Below are 20,032 nucleotides of genomic sequence, written 5' to 3'. Positions count from 1 at the left end.
GGAGTCTCGTCTCGATGAAATTTCCGAGAAAACTAATATGATAGATGCGGTAGCTGGCCGTGTCGAAGGGTTGCCGATACAAGAGTTGTTGGCAAGAGTTGACACCCTAGAGGAGAACACAAATGCTAGAAGAACTGTTAACTACGAGCGTGGGGACAGCTCATCAGGTTTTGCTGCCCACATGGAAGAACGTGTCAGCGAGCTAGATAGCGCTCAGAAGACACTATTAGAGATGATAAACGGCATGTCAGAAGATTTTAGAGTCACCCTCGATGTCGTTAGGAATGAAGTCGCAGACGTGAACGCAAGGCTGAATCTCACGATGCGAGCAATAGCAAACCAAGCTCCAGCTGGAGGAGCAATTTCGGTTAGTAGAGTAAAGATCCCGGAACCAAAGCCCTTCTGTGGGGCAAGGGATGCAAAGGCTCTAGAGAACTATATTTTCGACCTTGAACAGTACTTCAAGGCTACAAACACTGTTACCGAGGAAGCCAAAGTGACATTGGCAACGATGCATCTGTCTGAGGATGTGAAGTTGTGGTGGAGGTCCCGATACGTGGACATACAGGAAGGGCGTTGCACAATAGATACTTGGGACGCCCTGAAGAGAGAACTCCGCTCGCAATTCTTTCCCGAGAATGTGGAAATCCTTGCTCGGCGAAAGTTGCGCGATCTAAGACACACCGGCGAGATTCGGGAGTACGTGAAACAGTTCGCGGGGTTGATGTTAGACATTCGCGACATGTCAGAGAAAGACAAAGTATTCTGTTTTGTCGAAGGGCTGAAACGGTGGGCAAGGGCCAAGTTGTATGAACAAAGGGTCCAAGACCTCACGTCAGCGTATGCAGCAGCCGAACGGTTGTTCGATCTGACAAGTGACACTCAAGATGTGAGACGTCACAAAAGCTCCTCATCTGGAAGGAACAGGAATAGTCGTCCGAGTTCCCCCAAAACTGTCAGGAGAGACGAATACACTGGTAAAGACCGAAGATCTCACCAGTCAAACACAGAGAACACATGGCAAAGGCCGAATAATCAAAGCCCACCCAAGCGCCGCCTGAGTTGTTACATATGTGGTAAGCCACATATAGCAAGAGAATGCCCGAATAAAGTCGACTTCCATGCGTTTCAGGCCTCACTAATTGTGGATTCAGACGATAAGTCAAATCGTGCTGAGGACGAAGCGGACCTGGTAGATGGAGGCGAAAAGACTCGGATTGGGGCCATAAAGTACATGTCGTCTCTCCAGAAAAAGTCAGGGGAGAGACACGTACCAACAAAAGGGGGCCTAATGTATGTTGACACTTGGATCAACCAAAAACAGACTAAGAGCACTATGGTTGATTCTAGTGCAACCCACAACTTCATAACTGAGGCAGAAGCTAGACGTCTAAGGCTCCGTTGGGAGAGGGATTCAGGAAAGATGAAGGCCGTGAATTCCATTGCTCTACCTATCGTCGGATTGGTGAAGCGAACGACGATAAAGTTGGGAGGATGGAAAGGCCCCGTAGACCTTGTGGTTGTAAAGATGGACGACTTTGATGTAGTACTGGGGATGGAGTTCCTCCTTGAACATCAAGTCATTCCATTGCCCTCATCCAATTGTCTAGCGATTACCGGACCTTTCCCCACGGTAGTGCAAGCAGAGATTCGTCAGCCCAACGGGTTTAAAATGATATCGGCCATGCAACTAGACAAGAGTCGCGCCCAAGAGGAACCACATTCTGTGGAGATCCTGCTTGGGGCGTTGGAAAAGTCGGGGGAGTCAGTCGTTAAGGACACTCTGTGTGTCCTAGAGAAGTGCCATGGTGCGATGCCAAGTAGTTGGCCCAAACCCTTGTCGATGCGAAGGAGAACCGACCATGGGGTAGAGTCGCCATCAGAGGCAAAAGCGCGTGCGAAGAATGCTTATTGCATGGCGCCGCCGGAGTTAACCAGACTTCGGAAACCATCAGAGATGTTGTCGAGTACAGGGTGTAGTATACCTGTACAAGCTCCGTATGGAGCCCGCGTCCTTTCCTTGAAGAAGAAGGACAGAAGCCCACAACAGTGTGTTGACCGTCGTACCCAGAGTAAGCTCACGGTCCGGCGTAAATGTCCACTCCCCATGCTCACGAGGCGGGTGGACTGCCCACGTGGAGTGAAGCATCTCCCAAAGTCAGACGACCGACCGAGGCAATGTCGAGTAAGAACAACGAAGGCAAAGGGACTCGAGAAAAATTACGTCACTAGGCATGAAGCATACGAGTTCCCTGTGGTGCCGTTGAGTCTTACTGATGCCAAGGGAGGAAAGTGTTGTTCTGTGCAGAGCCAGATGAGCGTGCTGAGTCATGTGGGGGAGTGCCACCAAGGTGGGTCGTCGAGAGAAGAAGACACTCAGTGGAGCGAGAACCTCGAGTGTCAGGTCGCCTTCAATGGTTCAAAGCAAGCCATTATCGAGGGGCCAAGTCTTGGGGTCGTTGATGCGACCAAGACTCCTGAAGTCGAAGCCGAGCAACTCAGCTGTGTGCTCGAAGAATACCTGCATCATTGTGTTGATGGCAGACAAAAGAATTGGGTTCAACTGTTGAAGGTAACCCAATTCAGTCATAGTGCTCAGACAGACTCGCTGATCAAGAGAAGTCCGTTTGAGATTAAAGGTAAGAGGCATTCTGTATTGCCGCCCGTCGCTGATGACCCTTATGTAGGGGACCGCCCTCAAGTCCACCGAGTGGGAGAAGAATGTGAACAGATGGCCAACATCGCTCGAGTGTGCCAAGAAGAAGCTTCAAGGCCGATGGAGGAGAGGGGAGATCAAAAGCGATACCCTCTCGAGTTTGAGGGGATGACCAAGCTTCCAATTGACGGTGCAACAACGCCGTATGATTATCTGTCAACCTGGACCTGGAGGAAGACAGAGAAGTCGAAGAAGCCCTTGCTGACAGAGTAAGGACTGGCAGAAGGCCCACGAGGGAGATACATAAATTCCTGGTGAAGCGGAAGAAGCCCTCGTGGAGGTAACCAGCGGAAGACCTGTCGAAGACTTTGAAGCGTGGATGCAGAAGACTGAAGAGCTCCAACTTCGCCAGTTGACGAGGACGTCAACCGTTTAAGTGGGGTGAATGTCAGGGGCATAATTGTCCAAGGTATTATTTACCGTTAGCCGTATGCTTGAATACCCCCAAATCACTTTATCTTTATGTCTTGAAAGTAGTTTAGGTTAATTCTTTCGTTTAGGTGTCGCCGAGTCACAGTGTGACATTTCGGCTTTTTCATATGCAAGTCTGCCAAGGCCAAAATTCTCAATATGTACTATAGAGGGTACATGACCAGTCCGACCCCTGCCCAAGCCTTGTTGCACTCTTTGCATGTTGAGTTCTTTTTCTTGCAATTGACAGTCTTCAATGCTTTCTTTATGACGTTTTCAACTATTTACTTTCTCTCTCTCGTTTTATAAAAATATTTTCCCAAGAACGGAGAGGGAGGCTACGTCATACCGCGAGTTTGTCCGCGGATTCCGATTTTCGAACGGCTGACTTGCTGATCGAGCTAAGCAAGTGCCGCACAATCGTGTTGAGAAGTTACGATTGTGACATGTGGCGGCGGGGCTTGGTGCGGCAGTTGATGGCAAGGAAACGGTGCTTCGTGGCTTCAGGTGTGTGGCTTCGGAAAGAAAACAAAATCAAGGGGGGAAGAAGAAGAGAGTGAATTTCTTTTTGTATAATACCTGCATGAACTACGAGGAGCTCATATATAATTACACATAAACTCAAATCCCTAATTCCTTTTCCTCCAATTAAATATAAACCCATTTATATTTAATTTCCTTGTCGTTCTTCAGTATTTAATCAACTTTTTTCCAATATATTCCAATATATTCCAATATATATTTAATATCTTTAAATCCAAAATCCAGCAAAACCTAATTTCTCTCTTAAATTCAAATTAAAATAATCAACCCCCACAATCAAATAAATCTTAATAAAACCAGCATAGCACTCTTTTAATTCAAGATAATTAAGATGAAATTGCCTCAAATATGGAATGTTACATTGGTCTTGTTAATGGGCCCATTTTTATGTATTCTTTGCTGGAAGGTGGAAGAATACCTGAACTATATCTGGTCTTGTGAGTTTGCAAGATCTACGTGAGATTTTTCTCCCCATACGTTTGGTTTCTTCTTTCTTGTATACACGCTAGTGACATGATTGGAAAGTACCTCCTCCCCTTGATGATTCATCTATCTCTTTGGAGAAGGTTTGCTTTCTATAGTTTGTCAGAGTTTGTGCGTTCTTTCGTGGGTTCTATGGGGGGATTGAAATGGGTAGGGTGTTTGAAAGGGTGGAGAGGAACGCACTAATGAGGTTTTGTTCCTTGTTTGTTTTCATATTTTTCTTTGGTCTGGACTTTGATTTCAAAGACCTTTTGTAATTATTCTTTAGACACTATTTTACATAAATTTAGGTTTCTTTCCATATGATCTCCACTTTTTGTTGGCTTGATTTTTTGTATGCCCATGTATTTTTCAATCTTTTCATTTGTTTTAAATCTTCATTTTGTATATTCCTATTCGTTCTCTTTGTTGATAATTTCGAGCAAGTTAATGACAACAGGAGTAGATATGGGTTTTGTTGTTTTGTTGAGTACAAACCTTCTGATGGAGCTATTTTTAGCAACCCCAAGGTCCTGAAAACAATCGGTATATTCTCTTCAATCAGATTAGACTTACATAATTAAATATGAAATAGACATCGAATGTAGAGCAATTGAGGTTAGAAAAGCTTCCAACAAGTATTTAATATTGCGCTTTATGAATAGGTACATTTTCCTCGTCCATATGTTCATCTATGTTACTATCATGTTGCATCATCTACTTGCGTCCCTGAACAAGAGGCTTTGTATTTAGATATTTCTGATGCTCATTTTTTGCCTCTCTTATTTTGCTAAAACAATAGTTATTTCTTTCTGGTCATCCTACGGAAGTTGAGGGTGTAGATCTTCTAATTCTTGCATCCCAATGGGCAGGTGTTGCCAGTATAAGGCAGGTGAGAATTGTCCATGTTTTATTTATTTACCTTGTACTTATTATTATTTTTTTTTGAAATGGAGGCAAACTTCTTTATTAATAATATAAACTCAAAGTATAAGAGAGATATATATGGAGTGTAATAAAGAAGCCTAAAGAGACAATTTAAATTCTGTTTATTAGACTCTTTATTCTCCACTCTTCAATTACAACATGCTAGAGAATTTAAACATGACTAGGATGCACATAATTACATATAGTGATCGGAATTGAAATAACTAGAGGGGGAGGTTATAAAAATGCCCCGAGAGCTGTATCTATGATATTGACCTTGTTTTCTTTCTATTTCATTTTCAATTACTCATGTCTTCGTATAATTTGATCGAACCCCAGACATTCCAGGACTTTTTAATTTGAGGTTAAATCCATGGTTTCTTCTAGTGTTAGCCCAGCAATTTGTCATTGGATCATTCTTTTTCCGGATTAATTTGGGATGATATCCATGTTAACTGTTTTTTGAAGCTCACGTTCTGACTATCAATTCATGTTCTATTAAGTACTACATTTCTTTCATCATTGTTATGCCAGGGGAAAATGGTTGAAGGCATTGCTCACCTGGAAAGAGTTGCTAATATGAAAGAGCCAGAAGAACCAAAAAGCAAAGCCCATTATTATGATGGATTGGTTCTGCTAGCAAGGTCTCAACCATACCAACGATTAGATTGTTTTTTCATTAACCCACGCTCCTTCCTAAGGGGGAAAATGATTTTAGAAAGCTTTCGCATTCCCTTCCCTCAGCAAGCAAATTTACTAAAATCTTATTTCGTGTCATTTCAGTGCTCTATACAATGAAGGTCGTAAGGCTGAAGCTACCAAATACTTAAAGTCAGCTGTAGCTTATAATCCTGCCTACAAAGTATACTTGGATCAATGTGAGGACGACAATGATAAATTAGTCGGTGATCTTGTCAGCAGTAGGAGAGGAGATTATTGATTCGCTTCCTTTCAAAACAAGGCCAACTTGCCTTCCATGTTGTTGATAAGTAATCTATCAGAGAAAATCCACAGTTTTAGTAGAGGTATGACTGATTTTTGGTTCATTACGAGGATCGTTTTGACAAGTTTCAACAGAATAAATGTCTCCAATAAAGGACAAACACTGTAGCTGATGGCTTCATATCTCTCACATTCAATTGGGTAGGTAACTTCGCTGAAGTTCACTTTGATTCAAGTAAAATATTGTTTTCTAGTTAGAATGAAATTAAAAAAAAAAAAAGAAGAGAGAGAGGTCCATTAAGTATTGCGAATGATCATTGAGAACAATATCTTTTATTGTTATATTCTTATTAAAGTTGCAATTTTTTTTCCACAAAAAAAAAAAAATTATATTCTTATTTTTTATTGAAGTTTTAAATGAGATGTAAACTACAGTTATGAAATGTATGGTGCAACTGATATGCGTTCAGTTTAAACTTTTGTGCTGTTTATCATGTGGTTTAAGCACAAGAAGGATGAGATTTGATTTTCGGTTGTGAATGATATATCCTTGAATTAGGTTTATAGTTCAGTGTTTATCCAAATCCCCTTTTATCTTGGGATGAGGGTATATTGACTAGAACCAAAATTGTGAGCTGTTCTACTAAGCAAGCTACATCTTTGATCTGGGGCTTCCAAATTCGATTGGATGGGATGATAGTTTCTTATTATGAACATGTAAAATTTAGATTTTGATCAAATCACACATCACAATATGCTAAACTTTCTAATTCTTTAAGATGTTGATCTAAAAGATTAGCAATATATATAGAAAACGTTTATATCAATCATCGGCCAACATTATATTTTGTTATGTGGGGTTATCTGGACGTTTAAACAAGTGTTTCACAAGATGAAAATTAGTGTCTTTATTCACAAGAAATTGAACTCTGCTTGGAGTGGGTTGAAAGATATCCACAATAGTTAAACCTTTTTTTCCACTAGGACACTATGGCTGCATTTACTATCCCGCAATCCTAGTAAATGCAATTCAATTCAATTCATGGAAACGTACCTTGATTACTTTTGTGGGTGTTTATAAAGAATTTGCAAGCATTATTGCCTCTTACCTAAGGTGTCAATCTAATTACATTGAATGAAGTATATGTGATGGGATGCAGCTGGATTTTTTATGTGCTTTGTGTCACAATTGTAACCTTTCAAATACGATTGTACGACACTTGTTCTGCACGGCCAACAAGTCAACCGTTCAATATTTGAAATCCACGGACAAACTCGCGGTATGATGTAGCCATGTTCTTGGGAAAATGTTTTTATAAAACGGGAGAGAAAGTAAATTGTTGAAAACATCATAAAAGAAAGCATTGAAAACTGTCAATTGCAAGGAAAATAGCTTAGATTGCAAAGAGTGCGATAAGACTTGGGCGGAGGTAGCAGGTATATCCCCTGTAGTACATATTGAGATTTTTGGCCTTGGTAGGCTTGAATATGAAAAAGTCGAAATGTCACACTGTGGCTTAGCGATACGAAAATGAAAGAAATAAACTAAACTACTTATAAGACGTAAAGACAGCAATTTAGGCGTATTTGGGCATACGGCCATAGGTAAACAACACCTTGGACAAGTATGCCCGTGCCATTTTCCCCCACTTAAACGGTAGATGTCCCCGTCAACTGGCGAAGTTAGAGCTCTTCGGTCTTCTGCTTCAACGCTTCAAGATCTTCGACATGTTCTTCGCTTGTTACCTCCATGAGGGTTTCTTCCACTTCACCAGGAATTTATCTTTCTCCCTCGGGGGCCTTGTACCAGTCCTTACTCTGTCAGTAAGGACTTCCTTGACTTCTACCAATCCTCATGTTCCAGGTTGACAGATAATCGCACGGCATTGTTGTACCTTTGATCAAAAGCTTGGTCATCCACTCGAACTCAAGAGGGCATCGCTTTTGATCAACCCTCTCCTTCATCGGCCTTGAAGCTTCTTCTAGGCACACTCGAGCGATGTCAGCCATCTGTTCCCATTTCTCTTCAATTCTGTGAACTTGAGGGTCGTCTTCTACATAAGGGCCATCAGCGAGTGTCGGCAATACAGAATGCCTATTACCCTTAATCTCAAACTGAATTCTTCTGATCAACGAATCCGTCTGAGTGCTGTGACCGAACTGGGCTATATTCAGCAGCTGAGCCCAATTCCCTTATCTGCCATTATCAAAATGATGCAGATATTTTTCGAACACACAGTTGAATTTCTCGACCTCAACTTTGGGAGGCTTGGTCACACCGGCGACCCCAAGATTTGGCCCCTCAATTGTGGCTTGCTTCAGACCGTCGAAGGCGGCTTGACATTCGAGGTTCCCACCCCACTGAATGTCTTCTTCTTCTAACAACTCAGTCAGCGAGCTTGCTCTTTTTAAGAATTCCTTTGTGGACTGCCCATTACTATTGGCCAGCCCAAGACATGAGCGTAACTCTAAAACTAATTTTGGTATTATCTCGCCACACGTTGCGACGATCTTCCTCTTTCCCACCTCAATCTGGTGAAACTCCACCACATGACGCAGCACATTCATCTGTCTCTGCATAGAACGACACTTTCCTTCCTTGGCATCAATAAGACTAAATGGCACCATGGGGAACTCATATGCTCTAAATCCTGTGACACAAGTTGTCTCGAGTTCCTCTACCTGAAAGTACCTCGGTCGGATGTCCGACTTTGAGAAATATTTCACCCCACATGGGCGGTTAAACAGGTTGGTAGGTATCGGAAGTTGATATTTGCGGCTAACTGTGAGTTTATTCTGGATACGGCAGTCAATACACCATCCTAGGCTTCTTCTGTCCTTTTTCTTTAAGGAAAGGACTGGGGCTCCCCATGAAGCTTGTACAGATCTACTAAATTCTGTATCCAACAATTTGTTCGACTGTTTTTGAAGTACAACTAACTCCGATTGCGTCGTGCGATAAGCATTCTTCGCAGGCGCTTTTGCCTTTGGTGGCAATTCTATCCCATGGTCGGTCGTTATTCGCATCGACAAGGACTTGGGCCAACTTTTAGGCATCACACCATGGTATTTCTCAGGGACACACAGAGTGTCTTTGGGGACTGTCTCCCCCATTTTTTCCAACGCCCCAAGCGGGATTTCTACAGATGGTGGTTCCTCTTGGACGGGATTCTTATCTAGTTGCATGACTGATATCATTTTAAATCCGTTAGGCTGACGAATATCTGCTTGCACTACTGTGGGGAAAGATCGAGTAATCACTAGAAATTTGGCTAAAGGCATTGGTATGACTTGATGTTCAAGCAGGAACTCCATTTCCAGTACTACATCGAAGTCGTCCATCTTTACAACCTCAAAGTCTACAGGCCTTTCCATCCTCCCAACTTTATCATCGTTCGTTTCACTAGTCCGACGATAGGTAGGGCAACGAAATTCACGGCCTTCATTCTTCTTGAATCCTTCTCCCAACGGAGCCTTAGACATCTGGCTTCTGCCTCTATTATTAAGTTGTGGGTTGCACCGAAATCAATCATAGTGCTCTTAGTTTGTTTTTGGTTGATTCAGGTGTCAACATATAATAAGCCCCTTTCTGTTGGCATGTTTCTCTCCGCTGACTTTTTCTGGAGAGACGACAGGTATTTTATGGCCCCTATTCGGGTCTTCTCGCCTGCTTCTATCTGGTCCACTCCACCCTCGACTTGATTCGAATTAGCATCTGAATCCAAGGTTAAAGAGGTCTGAAACACATGGAAGTCAGCTTTATTCGGGCATTCTCTTGCCAAATATGGTCCCCCACATATGAAACAACTGAGAGGGCGCTTGGGTGAGCTTCGATTATTCGGCCTTCACCATGTGTTCTCTGTGTTCGGTTGGTAAGGCGTGCGGTCTCTACTGGAACGTTTGCCTCCCCCGGCATCTTTGGGAGAACTCGAGCGACTATTCCTGTTCCTTCCAGGTGAGGAACTTTGGTGACGTCTCACATCTTGAGAGTCACTAGTCAGATCAAACAACCGTTTGGCTGCTACATACGCTGACGTGAGGTCTTGAACCCTTTGTTCATACAACTTGGTCTTTGCCCATGGTTTCAGCCCTTTGACAAAACAGAAAACTTTGTCTTTCTCTGACATATCGCGAATGTCTAATATTAACCCCGCGAACTGTTTCACATATTCTCGAATGTTGCCAGTGTGTTTCAGATCGCGCAATTTTTATCGAGCTAGGATTTCCACATTCTCGGGGAAGAATTGCGAATAGAGTTCTTTCTTCAAAACGTCCTAAGTATCTATTATGCAATGACCTTCCTGTATGTCCATGTATCGAGACCTCCACCACAACTTGGTATCCTCACACAGATGCATCGTTGCCAATGTCACTTTGGCTTCTTCGGTGATTGTGTCTGTGGCCTTGAAGTACTGTTTGAGGTCAAATATGAAATTCTCTAAGGCTTTTGCATCCCTCAGCCCACAGAAGGGCTTGGGTTCCGGAACCTTCACCTTAGTAACGGCCCCTCCAACTGAAACTTGGTTTGCCATTGCTCGCATTGTGAGATTCAGTCTTGTGTTCACATCTGCGATTTCGTTCCTAACGACATCAAGGGTAGCTCGAAAATCCTCTGACATGTCGTTTATCATCTCTAAGAGTGTCTTTTAAGAGCTATCTAGCTCGTTGACACGTTCCACCATGTGGGCTACAAAGCCCGACGAACTGTCCCCATATTCGTAGTTACCAATTCTTCCAACATTCGCTTCTAGAGTGTTGACTCTTGCCAACCACTCTTGTATCAGTAATCCTTCGACACGGCCAGCTACCGCATCCATTGTATCAGTTTTCTGAGAGACGAGACTTCAGTAGCAGATGGAGTCGGGAACTTTGACTAGGTAGAACATTTGTTCTTCTAGCTCTACTAGTCGGTCTTTCTGGGCCTTGCTCGATGGATTCGCTGACGATATACTTCGGTCTTACTGTTAATTAGTCGATTTGGCTCCGATACTACTTGTCACAATTGTAACCCTTCAAACACGATTGTGCGGCAGTTGTTCTGCTTGGTCAACAAGTTAGCCGTTCAATATTCGAAATCTGCAGACAAACTCACGGTATGATGTAGCATCCCTCCACGTTCTAGGGAAAATATTTTTATAAAACGGGAGAGAGAAAGTAAATTGTTGAAAACATCATAAAAGAAAGCATTGAAGATTGTCAATTGCAAGGAAAATAACTTAGATTGCAAAGAGTGAGACAAGACTTGGGTGGGGGTTGGACTACTCAGGTACCCTTATAGTACATGTTGAGATTTTTGGCCTTGACAGACTTCATATGAAAAAGCCGAAATGTCACACTGTGGCTCGATGACACAAAAATGAAAGAAATAAACTAAACCACTTATAAGACGTAAAGACAAAGCGATTTAAGGGTATTCGGGCATACGACCATAGGTAAACAACACCTTGGACAAGTATGCTCGTGACATTCTGGACCTTCCATTAATCTATTTGAGAAAAAACGCATTGCTCTTTCCTCTAAAGTCCATACAAATCTAGTAATATCAAACTTCATATGCATTTTTTTCTCTTCATCTTACCATTTTCCTGAATCTCTTTTTTCTTTCTCTTGCTCAAGCTTGATTAACTCGCTCGTTCTCCGACCCTTGCTATGTGGCCAAAACAGACCACACTAGGTGAATCTCATTCTTTTTTAAGATTCTAGAGTGAGATTGTCATTATATTTTAGGCTTCCAAACTAGAATTTGAGCCCCACTTGATTTCATCAATAAATTACTCTCTTGTTCTTCATCTCGTTCTCACTTTCATTCCAACTTGTTCTTTTAGAAACCACTTAGGTATTGTTAGTTCTAGTTTAAGATTGCAAATTGAGATTTTTGTTATTTTTAAACAAAAAGAAAAAGTATATACCGTTCATTTTACAAATTTGTTAGCACAATTGTGGAGATAAGACATCGAATCTTCTACTTCTAGAATGGAAATCATGTAGATTACTGATAACTACGTTCAATTTGAAATTTATTGTATAGAGTTTTTATATAATCATGTAAAAATATTTCTTAGAAATGTTTTCAGTTAAGAAAAGATTATTTTGAACTAATAAACCTAAAAGCAAATTAAAATGTGAATTAGATTAACAAAATTTAAAATAATTTTTATTTCTTATTTTAAATGCTTAGTTTGGGTATTAAATTTTATAAAATTTTAAAGGGATTATGGTAAAACATACAATTTTCTAGTAAAAATTGCACTAGTTTAATCAAAAAGTAATCCCATTACATTTCAACCCATTATTTCTCCACATCAATAAACACAACAATGGTAATCCATCTACTTTTGCATTTCAATTGCTTCTACAATGCGATCCAATTACAATTTATATACGTTTGAAGGTTGTATGAAAATTGTGTTTACAACTTATTTTCCTTTACAAGAAGTGTCTTTCAGTGCTTTTTCATCAAAACTCCAATCCCCTTCTTTTGTTCCTATGTCCATTGGGTAAAATTACTTTGACCTCCAAATCTACTTCCCCTTTAAAAATGATGTCATTTTGATTTCAAATAGTACCCTAATACCAAATCCTTGTTATTATATTTTTTTTAAACCATATGCGTAACCAAAAAATAATTGAACCAGAAGTGTCGCAAGGACAAAAAGATAATATTATTTAAGACTTGGAGAATCAAGCTCGAAAGTACAAAAGCCCTAAACCCAACTTAAATCAAACTTAACTTATCAAAATGTACTTTTTATAGCATTATATTCGAAGGAAGATTCATGTGATAGTCAAATGAGCATGTCTCCCTTAACTTATCTCTGATAGAATAATATACATAAGCATAAATAAATATATGCATAAATGTTGTATGAAGGCATGTCAAATGATACAGCTGAATTTGTTTGGATTCAATTTCTGAACTTAGTGAACTTACCTATACCTTCATTTTTGTGTGACAGCATTATTGCCACATATTTGGCAGCCAATCCAATTTTTCATAATTGCTTTAAGCACATTGAGATAGATCATCATTTTATTTGTGAACGTGTTGTTTGTTGACAACTTATTATTCGGATTGTGCCCTCTGAAGATCAGCTTGCTGATATTGTAACTGTAACTATCCAACTTTTGATATTTCTAACTAAGATTGTTATGGAACAGATTCACAATCTTTGTATATTTCTATTTCAATCGATGAAAGAAAAACTTGCCCTACAACCAAAGATGAATTTGTTCTTTTAAGCTACACATACGTTCTAATCTATCTTGCTGTCAAACCACCCTTAATTGAGGAAAAATAATAAACAAAATATTAATTTCCTAAATTAGATACCAAACTACGTAAAAAAAATGTGATGGGTGAAACAAATCTCGCTAATTCAAGGGATTTGATTTCTTGATTGAATGACAGATTTGGTGGCCTAATTTGTTGCCTTTGTTAATTTGGTGTCGTTGGGTTTTATGTTCTAAGACTCGTAGATAGTAAATATAATTTATTGACCGTTATTAATAAGTGTTATTGATTTTATTATTAGTTTTTTCTTAATAACTTATATCCAATAAACTAATTTCCTAAGCTTTTTTATGAGTCTTGAATAGTATGTAGAGAGATACAGAGATCAATGTTCGAGATCAGCTCAAAGGGTCTATAGTATAAGGATAAGGTTAGGTACCTTATATTGATAACACTGTGGATACAACTCATTTTGTATTTGATACAAACACAATGATCCAACGCGTTTGTGTAGGTGACATGTGAGTGAGAGTATCATATGCAATGAGTTTGCATAAGACCAGACCAGAAAATATTAACCATTAGATGTAACTCCGTTAACTAGTTGGGTTTTTATTTCATTAGGATGACCTAGGTAACTTAGTCCTAATCCTGAGTGTATTATGAACTCTTGTTCGTGAGGGATTGTTCTTTGATTTGTACAGATCAGAGTGGCATAGTAGAAGCGTTATGGGGAAAACTCTGCGTATTGTATTCTTTAAAAAACTCTCTCAAATAAAATTGCCTCCAATTTTTGGTTCTCACACCAAAAAATCCATTCTTAAAGAATAGGAAGGTTTCTAAGTGGTAGTACCCTAATTTGGAGTTTTGTAGATCTAGAGTTTTGTAATTCTTCTTCCTCATCTGCAAATTTTTATTGCAGCATGCTTAGACATAGCCATAGAAATTAGTTTTTGTAATTTCTTTTACCAATGTATTGGTATTTTTATATTTCCAAATTAAATTGAATAATGGTCCTGTAATTCTTTCGTCGTGCAAGGGCTCTTAACTCTTCATTTGGTATTAGAGCCAAGTCAATTTTAATTGAGAATTTTAAACATTCGTATTGGTTAGGTGGGATCTCTATATTATAAATATGAGTTTTTTGCAATTGAATGTTTATTATAATTTGATTATAGATTTGCAGTTTTTGATATGATCAATTGAAAAGGTCCCTACGTTTTTGGGCATTTTTTTACTATAAATCTTGTAAATTAGAGTCTAAATTTGGATTTGTGGCATTTTTCTAAGAATTTTGATACCAAATTCGCTAAAAACGAACCATCGGAAGGCCTTCTATTTTGAGTTTTTTTCGGTACCGTACGACATGAAAAAAAAACTTTAGCAACTGGTGTTGAATAAGGGCTGACATCAGCGTGACGTCAGAAAGTACTAAGGCTGACTGCTTGGACGGTGCGACGCGACTTGTGGCTTGGCTTCGGATAATTAGCGCGTGGTTCGACTCTGATTCGGTGCGGTCAGCTTCTGGCATGCAGTTCGGCTTCGGTTCTTCGTTTGACGTCGGTTCAGCTTGGTTTTGGGCTAGTTCTTCCACTTTTGGATCGGTTCAAGGTTTTTGGGCCTGATTTGAAGCTTTTGAAGGCTTTGGAGTTTTGGAAGCATTTTGAAGATAATTTAAAGCTTAATTATTGTAATTTTTTGCTTTATTTTATCATAGGGGCTAATTTTACAGGCTCAATTGTTATTTAAATGCTTTATGGATGTCATTTAGATAAATCCCAACTTAGGCTAAGCATGTTCATGCATTTTTATATATTATAAATGTTATAATGCATGGTATTAATGGATGATTGTGAATTTCATGAGTAATTTAAAATATGTTGATATTTTAAATATATTAAATTGGATAAGCATGATGCATGACATTATTTAGTTAAATATAATTTGTTATATTTAAATTAATGTTTTATGTATGCTTGATTGATTTTCATATATGTTTTTAATATATGTGTTATATTAGTTAAGATGAAAATCAATTTTCATTGAGCATATTACGTCCATAGTTTAATATAATTGTTACATTAATGTAATGTTTTGCATGTAACATTATTTTATTTAATTATAATTTGATTTTAATTAATTAAACCATAGTATGCATGTTTATAGGGCTAATAACTAATTTTATAATAGTTATAAAATCTGATAATTAGAAATTGTCAACCTATAATAAAGAGTTGCATGCAAGACATAGGATCTTAGGATTAATTAGATTTAATTTTAAACTGTTTAAAATTAAATAAACCTAATATCACATTAATTCTAATAGGATTAAAATTAAGTCTTATTTTAGTTTAATGAAACTAAGTAGGACAAATAGGATTTAAGGTTATAAGGGAACTCCACCTATAAAGATCTACCTAAGGCTAGGGGTACTTAAGTTGATGGTTTACGGAACACCTTCTACCTGGAAACTGACCCGAAATTGGTGTTGAATTAACCCCATTCTTGTTAGCATAAGATGTCACTAGGTAAATTAAATGGTTTAATACACCTAGAAACTTTAGAGTAAAGTTTTATTATAAGAGTTATAATAAGAATAAGCTTAGTTAGATTCATTTAGACAGAATTTAGCTAAGTACAACAAATCCTAAATTAATAGACCATTTTGGTGGGAGAAAATGGTATGTATGATATATCAATTTTTAGCTCTCATGTCCCTAAGAGTTCACATGTGAGATCTGAACTCGGCTACATGTTGTCCTAGGCTCGACCTCCCTTCAAAAAGTGTTTGTATGGGTCAATAACAGGGTGAATAGGGGAAATGTTCATAGTAAGTGAAAAACGAACGCGTCAATGCATCCTATGGTCTCCTCCATTAGGTTGCATCGTGAGATTTCTATGATTCGCCTACGTGTCGTCCTGAAGCGACCATCCTTTTCAGAGAGCCTGATCATTTAAGTCGGAACAATGCAAACTTCAAAATGGATAGAGTTTCTTAGGTTAATCTTCAATAGTTATCTTTCCCAACGACAACTTGTTGAAGCATACCTTTGGGATCTGAAAATGATAGGGTCACACTTACAGGATGAATTAAGTTAGTTAATGAATCCTTAACCGAACAACGGTAGCTAAAAACTATAGGAATAATAGTTATTCTGGTATTAGTAATTAGCTGAGATTGTCTCAATTCAGAAGAGGAGTAGTTGATCACTCTTCGGTGACTGTTGCTTTAAATTTCTGAAATATCGTTGCAAAAACTAAATCATTTGTTTGATTAGGATTTTATTATTATTTTTTTTGTTGAATTGATTGGATTATTTTGTGTAATGGGTTAAACCAAAGACAACTAATACTATCAATTGTTTGCTATTTTAACATGTTTTCCTCAGTTATCTCACTACTTAAAAAAGAATGATTAACAGGTGAAAATTATGTGACGCGGAAATCGAAACTGAATATGATTCTTGTTATCGCTGATCTACGCTTCGTCTTGATGGAGGAATGTTCTCCTTTTCCTACTCAAAATGCATCCCAAAGTGTTAGGGATGCATATGACTGCTGGACAAAGACCAATGACAAGGCCCGTGTCTACATCTTGGCTAGTATGTCTGACATACTAAGCAAGAAACATGAGATCATGGTCATTGCACGTTAGATCATGTACTTTCTCCGAGAGATATTTGGACAACCATCCATTCAGATCAAACAAGAGGCTATTAAATACGTTTATAATGCATGTATGAATGAGGACCAATATGTTAGAGAACATGTTCTCGACATGATAGTCCACTTCAACGTAGTAGAAATGAACGAAACAGTCTTTGATGAGAAGAGTCAAGTGTCCTTTATCTTGAAATCTCTTCCGAAGAGCTTTCTTCAATTTCACAGCAATGCAGAAATGAACAAGGTAGAGTACAACATGACTACACTTCTAAATGAGTTGAAAACTTATCAGTCTCTTAAGGGAAATGTTTGGGCTATGAGTGATGATGTTTGGGCTTTTAGTCTGATCTTCTTTATCATTCTTCTTTGAACTGGAGGTAGGTACATACCAAACTCCAAGTTTGTGTCGTAGAGAGTGAAAATTGTCTTTGTCCAGTGGCTTTATAAATAAATTTGCAAGTTGTTCTTGTAAGGGGACGTATCTAGTAGTGAGTAAGCCAATGACGACTTTTTCTCAAACAAAGTGATAATCTATTTCAAAATATTTTGTTCTAGCATGAAAAACTGAATTAGTAGACATATGAAGTGCACTCATGTAATCATAAAATAGTTGAGGTGTGTTCAATAAAAGTTTGTGTGCTACAAGAAATTGAGACTCTCCCGACACATAAAAAATCATCGAAGAAAAAACAAAGGGAAAAAGGTCTCCCTCGACATCGTCAGGGATACATCAGGAACATGAATCGTTGCCGACATATTGTTAATGACGTTAGAGAAGGCTAGACCATCTCTGATGCCTAGCATTTACACATCGAGAAAGGTGGACCATTTAAATAATGGTTTCATTTTCTTTGACCCAATGTAGAAAAACGTCGGGACTAGCTTCAATAATGCAAACAACGATATATGGCGTCAAAAAAAATGAAATTATTATTTAATTGTTTTACCGTTCTTGACGCCTTGCATGAGAACGTGGGTAAAATGGAAACCAGTCCCAACGTGATCACCCACAGCGTCGGAAAAAACAAAATAATTTAATTATATATCCTGTTTTCTTGACATTTGTTGCATGGCGTCGGGAACGTGAACAAGTAATTTTGATGATATTAGTAATACGTCGAGAATATTGAGAATTAATTCCCAACATTACTAATGACGTCGAAAATAGGGGTTTACCTAACGTTTTCGTGATGTGTCGAAAGTTTTCCTATAAAACCATTCTTTTAGGTTCTGCAAATCACAGAATCGAAAGTGAAGAAAGAAAAGAGAGATTGAAGGAGACCAAGAAGAAAAGAAGAGAAGTCTGTCATTCCCTTGCCGCCATTTGTCATCGCTTGTCCCGTCACTCTGAATTCGAGTAAGTTTTAGTTAGTTTTAGTTTTGAGTTAGTTAGTTTTAGTTTTGGTTTATACTTAGATTTATGAGTTAAATTTAGAATTAGAATTAGTTTTAGGATTTATATTTTAAATTAGTTTTAGGATTTAGTTTTTGAATTAGTTTTAGGTTTTAATATTTAATTTGAATTTGAATTGTTTTTAGGATTTAAGAATTAATTTTAGATTGAAATTGAGATTGTGATTGAATTTGAATTTGTTATATTAATTGAATTTGGGGGGGGGGGGGGGGGGGAGGGGGCTATATTAAAAATTTGAGAGGTGAGGGTGGGGGGTTGAAAGTTAAAGGGGGAGGTGAGGGTTGTATTGTAACGATTTTAATATTTTAGGGGTGGGTGCTGTAATTATTTTAAAATTTCTATAATTTGTGGTTAAGATTTGTTTTGGCTATTTTGCAGTTAGGTAGACTTTAGTCGAAACTTTGTTGTTATTTATTTCTTAGTAGTTTTGTTTGTTGGAACTATTAGGTAACTTGTAAAGATTGAAGTAAATTTATGGTTGATTTCTTATGGGCTATCTTGCAGTTATGGTAGCCTCTTTAGTGGAAACTTAGTTTTGAATTTGTTAGTACTTATGGGGGTTTGAAGTGTTAGGTAGCTTGTAAAGTATGTTGAAAGGGGTAGGTAGATTGTAAAGATTAAAGTTATTTGCGGTTAGTTTGTTCTAGCTATCATGCAGTTATGATAGTCTCCGTAGTTTAAACTTAGCTTAAGTGAAAAATTTGGGAGATTGAGCATAGATTATTCATGTGAGTAAGTTTAAGGTTTAAGAGGAGGAATATACAACTAATCTAACCTATGTATGTTTTAGGTCTTTAATGATGGAAAAGAGTTGGATGAAACTTAAGAATAAGTTCTCGATTGTGTATAGAGAGAGAGTGACCCAATTTTTAGAGGTCGTCAAGTCTCACATCGATGATTATTAACGAATAAGGTATTCATACAAGAGATGTATGAACTCAAATTAGGACTCATTAGAGGGTGTTGAGCGACATTTATTAACAATTGGAATATCCCCCTCCTATACAGAGTGGGTGTATCATGGAGAGCTAGTGAACTTGCATAGAGGTATATAAAGCTTTAATGAAGGAACTAGTAGGAACCCTTTTCATTGAAGGAACTAGTAGTATCAATTTTCATGAAAAAAATGAAATGTTTTGTATGCTTAATGATTTACAAGCTCCGATTGAACACAAAGAGGAAACAAAGGAAGGTTTGAAGAATGAGGTGTCGTTTAATATTGGGGTAGATATAGAACAAGAGACAGTAAACATATTTCAGGACTTATTGAATGAAGCACGTAATTAGCTATACCCCGGTTGTTCATAATTTTCCTCCCTTAATTTTTTGATTAAGTTGAAGCATGTCAAGGTTCTCAACGGTTGTTAAGAAGTTTCCTCCCTAATTTTTATTTTGTACTTTTACTTATGACTTCATAATTTAATTCATAAATTTGTTCCAGAATCAAATGTTAGAACTCTAGTTCCAACCTACCATAGAGGGTTCTCAACCACTCTCTGGAGACGAGATATACAAGACCGTTTCCGATAGACGACTGGGCTACTCAAAAGGTCTTGGTTGGGGGCCCAAGCCCAAGTTGTGCAATAGTAGTGCTAGCAGTTCTTCGACCTCATGTTTGCAATCTAGGGGAGGTCAAAGAAGCTAAAGTCCTAATTAAGCAACAAAAAATCGAGCTTTAAGAAGCTAAACGCATGATTGAAGAGTACAGAAGAACGTTAGAGCT

General features: G+C 38.4%; 1 protein-coding gene across 2 annotated transcripts in view; it reads left to right on the top strand.

Annotated features, from left to right (window-relative positions):
- The window catches only part of LOC103485819 (ALBINO3-like protein 2, chloroplastic), a 36,875-nt gene extending 30,398 nt beyond the window's left edge, over positions 1-6,477 (top strand). The window contains exons 12-14 of one of the 2 annotated variants that reach the window (XM_008443536.3): positions 4,935-5,024; positions 5,594-5,703; positions 5,843-6,477. In XM_008443536.3, coding sequence (XP_008441758.2) covers positions 4,935-5,024; positions 5,594-5,703; positions 5,843-5,999 — 357 coding nt within the window. In that variant the 3' untranslated portion in view covers positions 6,000-6,477. Of the gene's footprint in view, positions 1-4,592; positions 5,025-5,593; positions 5,704-5,842 lie in introns of those variants that run through there. The other variant, XM_051084586.1, reaches the window with a different exon arrangement.
- The last annotated feature ends 13,555 nt before the right edge of the window (positions 6,478-20,032 follow it).

This window comes from Cucumis melo, chromosome 5 (genome assembly GCF_025177605.1).
Source record: "Cucumis melo cultivar AY chromosome 5, USDA_Cmelo_AY_1.0, whole genome shotgun sequence".
NCBI classification, from domain to species: domain Eukaryota; kingdom Viridiplantae; phylum Streptophyta; class Magnoliopsida; order Cucurbitales; family Cucurbitaceae; genus Cucumis; species Cucumis melo.
The sequence above is the reverse complement of the archived record's forward strand: the minus strand, read 5'-3'. Positions and strand labels throughout refer to the sequence as shown.